This window comes from Ascaphus truei, chromosome 2 (assembly GCF_040206685.1).
Source record: "Ascaphus truei isolate aAscTru1 chromosome 2, aAscTru1.hap1, whole genome shotgun sequence".
In the NCBI taxonomy this organism is placed as follows: domain Eukaryota; kingdom Metazoa; phylum Chordata; class Amphibia; order Anura; family Ascaphidae; genus Ascaphus; species Ascaphus truei.
This window is the reverse complement of record NC_134484.1, coordinates 95448393-95458067: the sequence shown is the minus strand read 5'-3', so window position 1 is coordinate 95458067 and position 9675 is coordinate 95448393. Positions and strand designations below refer to the sequence as shown.

Sequence of the window (9675 nt, the reverse complement as noted above, 5' to 3'; positions counted from 1 at the left end):
ACACTGGTTTCAAGTTTATACCTGGAGAGTGCAGTGGACTTACATTTATATATATAATATATATATATATATATATATATATATATATATATATATATATATGATTAATATAAAAAAAAATATATACAGTATATATAAATATATATTTAAAAACAATGCACAATAAACATCAATGTAAAATACAAAGTACCTTAAAGAAAGTTAAACGTAAACATGATAGCTAAACCAGCATACACCACAGTGATAACGCACAAGACATACAGTAATGACAAACTTACAATGTGTAGTAGACAGCGTGGTGGTGAGCTGAGACTAGGGGAGCTGACCAACGAGAATTAAAATCTCTGGAAATAGATCACTGTTGGCGGATGTGAATGCGCGCTCCCAAAGAACTCATCCCCCACCATTGCCGCTTCTTCTGGGCTAGCGTGACCTGAACGCGTTTCGCATGTTCGTGCTTCGACAGGGGGGTTAAGCTTGTCATTATGTTTTGTGCATCATCACTGTGATTTATGCAGGCTTAGCCATCATGTTTACTTTTACCTTTCTTTATAGTACTTCGTACTTTGTATTTCACATTAACGTTTATTGTGCATTGTTTTTTAAATATATATTTTTTACACTAATCCACAGTGCACTGATTTGTTTTGTTTTTATATTTTGTTACTGAGAGACCTCCTTCCGGAGATCTCTTATGGGAGTTATATGGAGTGCTCCTAACAAACAGCTGCAATTGGATTATTTTCCAATTGGAGTTTCAAGTGGGAGAGTTTGGGCATATATAGAAGGCCCATGCCCAAACTCTCCCACATAAAACTCCAATTGGAAAATAATCCCCATGCTGCTGTTTGTTAGGAGCACTCCATATAACTCCCATAAGAGATCTCCGGAGGGAGTTCTCTCAGTAGGAAATATATCAAAACAAATATATATATATATATATATATATATATATATGTGTATATGTGTATATGTATATATATATATATAACACACACATAGATATATGTACGTATATATACATATATGTTTTCCAAGTTCCATTCCTGCTTTTAATACTTGTTAACCTGGAATATAGAATTAATTTACAAGGCATTGTTTTAAAAATGAAAAAAAGATAACATGTTATAGGCATGTTTTGATGGATCTCAAGTTCGTCATGTGAATATAAAACTATGGACCATGGGGCATGAACACTTTTCAACTTCTTTAACTTTTTTCCATTTCCCTTGACATCCGGGATTTCCAATAGCTTGCCAGTGAAGAATTTTAGCTCTGCAGATATACAAACAGATATAAAACAAAAATATGATCAATGAAAGATTTACTATGAGTTGCCCATGACTGATGTTATATACATGGCTTATAAGTTGCAATAACCCTTATAAGACACAGCTACTACATTGTAAAATACAAAAGTGTAGATAATAAAAATAATTGTATCCTGGAAAAGGACACAATACACTAAATAGCAGTATGTACATGACAGCACGATAATGGAATATATTAATAATGTTATCAATGCACCCAGAGAGATTAATCTCCTTAAAAAACTTGCAAAAGACACTTTTTGCATTTTCCTCATGCATCACCTAAAGGGTTAACATGTTTTAACAAGAAGAAGGAAGAGTCAAGTGAAGGAGAAAAAAGCGGAGCACAGCTTGTTCAAAAACTGGGGCTAACCAAACCACAAATGGGTTAAAAATACATTTTATTATCGGGGTGACAACATTGGAGGTTGGCAGGGGTACGATGCGTTTGTCAAAGCGCTATTGTAGCGTGAAACACATCAGAGTACCCCTGCCAACCTCCAATGTTGTCACCCCGCTAATAAAATGTATTTTTATTCCCAAGTGGTTTGCTTAGCCCCAGTTTTTGTACAGGCTGTGCTCAGCTTTTTGCTCTTTCACTGGACTCTTCCTTCTTGCTACCATCTCAGCTGGATGCACGCACCTGAGGACAAATTACACCTAAATTGTGAGTACTATGTTTGCCATGTCTCTTTATGTGGATCAAGATGAAGGCAGACGTTTATTACGCATGCTCTAGGGTTATTCGCCTGTAGAATAGAAGGAGAACAGAACCATAACTGCTTCATAGGCAATGTTTGGTTTTATATATCCTTCAGATTCAGGCAATATATATATATCTCCCTTATATGAGCTTATTGTTCAGAGAACATTTTTATAAACTCACAGGTGTATAACAACATGTCTGTCCTCTAAACAACTAACAGGATTATCTGGACATACGGTATATTGTCATACCAAAAAGACTCTGATGCACTGATAAATTGGGACTTTGTTCTCTTGTCCTTGCTCTATGTTTTAATAATAATTGTATTAACTTTATTTATATAGCGCTTTTCTCCCAATGGGATTCCAAGCATTTCATAGTTACAAAAATGAAAAAAGAAGAAAACATTTTAAGGTTATAAGCAAGTACAAAACACAAGGAAAGGTATAATATAGGATGGGATGGTATTGTAGCTATTAAATGCCAGAGAGGTCGTGGTTCATTAATTAGATGGCTGGGTAAACAGGTAGGTCTTTAGACTGTTTTGATAGATTTCTAGAGAGGGAGCCTCTTGAACCGAACAAGGCAGACTGTTCCAGAGAGAGTAACGTGTCTAAAAGCTCAGGTTCCAAAGGAAGTCAAGGAGATTCTGGAACTATTTGAAGTCCTTCATCTGCAGATTGAAGTGAGCAAGTGTAGCAAGTGTGGGAGTGTAGGGAACTAGACTCGCTTTCAGGTATCTGGGATCCTGGTCATTTGGGCTTTGAATGTCAACAAGCCAATCTTGAAATAAATTTGCCATTTTACAGGCAGCCAGTACAGAGAACAGAGAGCAGGTGTCATGTGGCAAGAACGGGTCTAGTTAATTAACACCGTGGCTGCAGAATTCTGCACCAGCTGTAGACAGCACAGCTCTTTTTCCGGAAGACCGATTGCAGTAAGTCAGGCATGAGAACATAAAGGCATGGACCAGCGTAGTAAGATCCTCTGGGGGGATCAAGTGCTTAATCCTGGCTATGTTCTTTAGGTGGGGGAATGAAGATTTGATCACGGCTAATACCTGATATTTAAGGGTCAAGTCGCAATCAAGGACAGCACTAGGATTCCGCACATGGACAGAGTTTAGAACTGGGAGCCCCCAAGCTTAAAGCCAGTGTGTTGTCCTAACTGTAGTCTTGTTGTCTTCCGATGGTGAGCATCCACCATGGCACTTCTGTCTTATCAGGATTCAACCTCAAACAACTGGCATCATCCACTCTAGGAGTTCAGATAAACATCTATTGAAGACTGATAATGGTTCATTAGTGCACGGTGCAAAGGGCAAGTAAAATTGATTGTCATCTGCATGGCTTGGGTTATCAATGCTATGCCGATGACACTCAACTTTACTTCCCCCTTGCCGCAGGCACTAATGAAGCATTATAAGTCTTCAATAGATGTTTATCTGAGCTTCTAGAGTGGATGATGCCAGTTGTTTGAAGTTGAATCCTGATAAGACAGAAGTCAGAATCTAATTATGTTACCCAGTGGCAGCATGTAAACTGTGAACAACATAGGAGATAAGATAGAACCCTGTGGCACTCATGACAGGGGCATGGGTGCAGAGAAGTACACTCCTGAAGATACTCTATGTGACCTGCTAATGAGAAAAGATCTGAATCAGCTGAGAACTGTGCCACCCAGTACACAGAAATCCTTTAGGTCCGCCATTAATATCCCATGGTCCACAGTATTAAATACTGCAGAGAGGTACCTGTACTACGATTGAACAGTCACCTCTGTCACTCGCCATCAAAAGATCATTTAGCACATGAACCAGAGACTATTTTGTGTCATTTTCTCAATATTGCTTAGTACATCTTTTTCATGATCTTGACCTCAAACATCTCTTTATTGTGTTAAGTGACAGAAGGCAAATGTTTTTAATTCAGTTATACAATAGACATTTCCTCACTGTATAAATAAATGTCTCATTTATTATTTAGGTAATTTGATCATTGTAATTGTTGGTTGTTTGAATTGCTGTCTCTGATGGCCAACTCTCTGTGACCCTGTCCAACTGGAAGAGTCAGATCGCTTTGATGCCCAATCGTTTTGCTGATTCGTGAATTTCTCAAGAAAAAAAGTTGAAACTTTCACTAAGTGAACCAGGTCCGGTTTGAGCATCTGTAATATTTTGACGTCTTTGCAGAACTTTGCTTATATACTGCCAAATAAGTTTTTATTTCAATATAAAAACTACATTTGTCAAATTTGAATAATAACAATTTGCATTAATGAAATTAACAGTGAAACAACAATTTTAAACGTAGTCTCCAAAATAAATGTAAATTTGACAGAGGCACCTTAGGGAACATAACGTCAGTTCCTTCTTAGGGTAAGGACATGAGCCCTGATTTTCTAGAGCTTTGTGGAGCTAGCCATAATTTCTTTTTCTGAGAAGCAAAAGAGTAAACTTGTAACTTCTTACCCATCAGCATCCCTGCCATCTCCATGACAACGATGATTCCTGATGTTCATTGCTGGGTGATGGCAAGCCACACAAACCGTATATCCCTCCCGAAGGTATTGCATCCAACGAGCATGTGGACGACTCTCAGTCGAGCATTCATGAGACAAAGACTCAATCTGAAACTCTACACAGTACCTGGTGAAAACACACACTAATATTATGTACTGCTTTTAAGATACTCAGTATTCATTCGTGTGAAGTGTTGTTTTGTTAAGAAATCCCCATAAAGTTTAAAGAAATATAAACGATTTCTTGCGAATGTCAGCAAAATAACAGAATTTGATGTTACGAAAACGAGCAAAACTAGAAGCAGTTTCACCAGAGCACAGTTTCAACAGTAAAAATATATATTTATTACAGTATGTAGCACTGTTTTAAAAGATACAAAAAGCACCAGTTGGATCACACTAAATTAGATCACCCCTGAAGACGGTCCCCCGGGGACCGAAGCGTCGGGCCTGTGTGCAATTTGGATGCAATAAAATAATGTTTTGCCCTAATTTAGTGTTGTGCTAGTAATATAGATCATTTGTCATCTAATTTTGACTATCCCTTGTCTCCTCTATTGTGCACAATGACTGCCTCCTGGAAACGGGTTTTACCCCCTGTGTGCGCGGCCATTTTGTGGATCTATATATATATATATATATATATATATATTTTTTGTTTTCCTGATGATTATGGGATTTTCAAGTTAAGGAGGTAAATTAGAAAAAAGATCATTACATAAATCCTCTTAGGCAGTATAAAAAACAAACAAACAACCCCCCACATTTCCATGATTTGCAATGCCCCACACTTGTCGATGTATTACCTAATTATAAATGCTACCAGCGTGTATTATCTAAGCATATGCAGAATAAGTCACCCATTTCTTGTAAATACATCTAATTAAATTAGAGTATAAAATGGTCCTACCACACTCCCAATATATACAGCATGATGATGCAAAAATCAACTGCAAAAATACCAGATAATACACACAATGTATACAAAACATAATGATGGTATATATCAAAGGAGATATATACCATTTTTCAAAACTCTGATCTGGATTGTGGTTCAACTCCGCAATACATTATGCCGCTTGAACCAACATGTTTCGCCATTACCGGCTATATCCAGGGAGTATGAAATGAACGCTGACCCAGGTCAGAGTTATTGTGATTTTGGTGCTATTATTTTTCACAGGTTTTTGGGCCACATAAGTGTTCAAAAAAAAAAAAACCTTGCATTTTAAACAACAGTTAGCAGATAGAGGTGCAATGCCCAATAATTTATTTTCACTGCCCACAAAACTACTTTGCATGGTACTTTACTTACATAGAAACATAGAATTTGATAAGAACTATTTGGACCATTTTCTTATCTATTACACAATATGTCAGACCCCGTTTGACAACTGCCTTTATTTCATATGTACAATATCCTTATTCTATCCCAATAATAATGTTTGAATTCCCTTATTGTATTAACCACTACGTCTGTTGGGAGGTTATTCCACTAATCCACCAACCCCTTTTGTGAAGTAGTACTTAACATTTCCAGCGAGCCTGCCGCGCAGTTTCAGATCATGGATCTCTGAATCTCTTGTTCTAACACTTCTCTTTCTCTGAAATACGCTTCCCTCATGCACCTTGTTGAAACTCTTTATGTACAGGTATTTGAATGTTTCTATCATATCTACCTTCACTCCCCTAAGCTGCACATATTGAGGCCCTTTTGTCTTTTCTGATAGCTGCTGAATTAATGCCCACTATTTACACATCTCACGTGTCCGATTTGTAAGCTGGCGCACCATTACCTCACCAGCAACAACTAGGCAAAAAATATACTGACAGTTTATTTTTTATTTGTATTATTGTATCATATATAATTGAATACCCAGAATCCTCTGTAAGTGAAGACCAAGCAGGAGACAATGCCCGTCTTCTTCTTTCTTTGTTGTATTCAAAGGTAGTAATGAAAGCAGGCACTGAAAAGAAAAACATATGCATTTATTCAGGTTCTGTTGTGATACAAAAAAACACACACTTTAAAACAGGCATGTCAAACTCGCGGCCCGCGGGCCGCATGCGGCCCACAACGAGTATCTGTGCGGCCCACCCAATGTGTCCTGGTTACGGCGGCGGTGAGGAGGATGCGGCAGCTGGTAAGTATTCTCTGTGTGAGTGAATGCTGCCAGGGGATTGGATGAAGGGCCGCATGGGTTTGAATGAAGGAGGCGGGACTTAGAATGCCGGCCGGGATGCAGGGGATTGGTCGCAGGCAGGTCAGAGGAAGCCGGGGGCGGGGCTTCCGCTTTGTGGAGAGCACACGGTGAGTGGTGTCTCTGCCTTCCCGCTCCTCTGCCTGCTGCGCGATGTCCCCCGCCGGGCGGGCAGCCACAGGGGACCCGGGGTAGAGGCGCTCACCCCCCTTGCCGCTAACCCCCCTTTGGTGCTGACCCCCCTTGCCGCTGACCCCCTTTGGCGCTGACCCCCCTTGCCGCTCACCCCCTTTGGCGCTCACCCCCCTTGCCGCTCACCCCCCTTGCCGCTCACCCCCTTTCTGCGCCCCCCCGTTGCCGCTCACCCCCTTTCTGTGCCCCCCCTTGCCGCTCACCCCCTTTCTGCGCCCCCCCCCTTGCACCCTTGGCGCTCCTTTTGCCCCCGGTCCGCATGTTGCGGAAGATGGGAGTGGGGGCTGGCAGTGGTGGTGCGCGATCGCGAGGCTCAAAAAGCAGGCCTTTCTTCTGTCCCCCGCCCCCCCCCCCCCCCCATCCATCCGTTCCGTCCGTCGCTGTTCTCCACTTGTGTGGGGTGTGTGGGGGAGTGTGTGGGGGGGGGGAGTGTGGGGGGAGTGTGTGGGGGGGAGTGTGGGGGGGGAGTGTATGGGGGGGGGAGTGTATGGGGGGGGGAGTTTGTGGGGGGGGGAGTGTATGGGGGGGGAGTGTGTGGGGGGGGGAGTGTGTGGGGGGGGAGTGTGTGGGGGGGAGTGTGTGGGGGGGGGAGTGTGTGGGGGGGGAGTGTGGGGGGGGAGTGTGAGGGGGGAAGTGTGTGTGGGGGGGGAGTGTGTGGGGGGGGGTGTATGGGGGGGGGTGTATGGGGGGGGAGTGTGTGTATGTGGGGTGGGGGGAATGTGTGTATGTGGGGGGGGAGTGTGTGTATGTGGGGGGGGAGTGTGTATGTGGGGGGGAGTGTGTATGTGGGGGGTGGGGGAGTGTGTGTATGTGGGGGAGGAGTGTGTATGTGGGGGGGGAGAGTGTATGTGGGGGGGAGAGTGTGTGTATGTGGGGGGGGGGAGTGTGGTGTATGTGGGGGGTGGGGAAAAGTGTGTATGTGGGGGGAGAGAGAGTGTGTGTTTGTGGGGGAGAGAGTGTGTGTGTGTGTGTGTGGGGGGAGTGTGTATCAGTGGCTGTGTGTGTGTGTGTGTGTGTGTCTGTGCAGGCCAGCAGAGACTGTGTGGGTGTCTGTGTGTGGTCAGTGTCTTTGTTGGTCTGTCTATGTGTGTGTCTGTAGGTCAGTGGCTGTGTACGTCTGTGCAGGACAGAGAGAGAATGGGGGGGGGGGAGAGAAGAGAGGGGGGAGAAAGAGAGAAGAGGGGATTGAGCAAATGGGGGGGAGAAGGGAGATGGGTGAGGAGACAGAGAATAGAGGGGATTGAGCAAATGTGGGTGGGGAGGGAAGGGAGAGAGAATAGGGGGATACAATGGGAGAGGGTGAGAGAAAATGGGGGGGAAGTAGAGAGAGAATGAGGACAGGGCCGCCAACAGGCCCGGTGAGTCAGGCAACCACCTTCTCTCTCTCTCCCCACCTCTCTCTCTCTCCCCCATCCTCTCTCTCCCCCACCCTCTCTCTCTCTCCCCCACCCTCTCTCTCTCTCCCCAATCCAATCTCTCCCCCACCCTCTCTCTCTCTCCCCCACCCTCTCTCTCTCTCCCCCACCCTCTCTCTCTCTCCCCCACCCTCTCTCTCTCCCCACCACCCTCTCTCTCCCCCACCCTCTCTCTCTCTCCCCCACCCTCTCTCTCTCTCCCACACCCTCTCTCTCTCTCCCACACCCTCTCTCTCCCACCCACCCTCTCTCTCTCCCACTCTCTCTCTCTCTCCCCCACCCTCTCTCTCTGCCCCACCCCCTCTCTCTCTCCCACCCTCTCTCTCTCTCCCACCCTCTCTCGCTCTCTCTCTTCCCACCCTCTCTCTCTCTCTCTCTCTCTCCCACCCTCTCTCCCTCTCTCTCTCTCCCTCCCTCTCCTCTCTCCCTCCCTCTCCCCCACCTTCTCTCTCTCCCTCTCCCCCACCTTCTCTCTCTCCCTCTCCCCACCTTCTCTCTCTCCCTCTCCCCCACCTTCTCTCTCTCTCCCCCACCCTCTCTCTCTCCCACTCTCTCTCCCACCCTTTCTCTCTCTCTCTCCCACCCTCTCTCTCCTTCCCCCCCACTCTCTCTCTCTCCTCCACCCTCTCTCCCCCACCCTCTCTCTCTCTCCCCCACCCCTCTCTCTCTCTCTCCCACCATCTCTCTCTCCCACCCTCTCTCTCTCCCACCCTCTGTCTGTCACCCTCACGCACTCTCTCTGTTTTATCTTAACTGCACTATACCTACACCGAAATAACCTATTCTGCTTTCTTCCAGATCTGACTCAAGTTTCACATGGGGAGACATCGGAAGACAGGGATTGCTGCTTTGGAAATTGTTAAGAGGGGGCATCCTGACACTGGTTAAAGGGTTCAGAAGTCATTCACGTCTGGCTTTTTTTTGGATCGATTAGTGAGGTCAACACACACACACACACACACACACACACACACACACACACACACACACACACACACACACACACACACACACACACACACACACACACACACAGTACTTTTCGAAATAAACCTACGTTTCTATGAAAATGTAAGTTTTTTTTTTTTGCGGCCCACCTAGTCTTAAACCTTGTTTATTTGGCCCTTGTTAGCATTTGAGTTTGACATGCTTGCTTTAAAACATATTTTTAATGGGAACATTTGTAGGATTAGAGCAGCGGTGCTCAACTCCAGCCCTCAAGCCCTCCCAACAAGTCAAGTTTACAGGATATCTCAGCTTCAGCACAGTCTTTGACTGAGCCAGTGATTGAGCCACCTGTGTTAAAGCAGGGACAGATTGAGCCAGCTTTG

At 44.4% G+C, this 9675-nt stretch overlaps 1 protein-coding gene across 1 annotated transcript in view; it reads right to left on the bottom strand.

The window, feature by feature from the left end:
- Window positions 1-839: 839 nt before the first annotated feature.
- Window positions 840-9675, bottom strand: part of SBSPON (somatomedin B and thrombospondin type 1 domain containing) — a 30876-nt gene continuing 22040 nt past the window's right edge. Inside the window, exons 3-5 of the mRNA XM_075583468.1 lie at window positions 6413-6503; window positions 4487-4663; window positions 840-1275 (exon numbers count right to left, since the gene is read on the bottom strand). Coding sequence (XP_075439583.1) covers window positions 1158-1275; window positions 4487-4663; window positions 6413-6503 — 386 coding nt within the window. The 3' untranslated portion in view covers window positions 840-1157. The remainder of the gene's footprint in view (window positions 1276-4486; window positions 4664-6412; window positions 6504-9675) is intronic.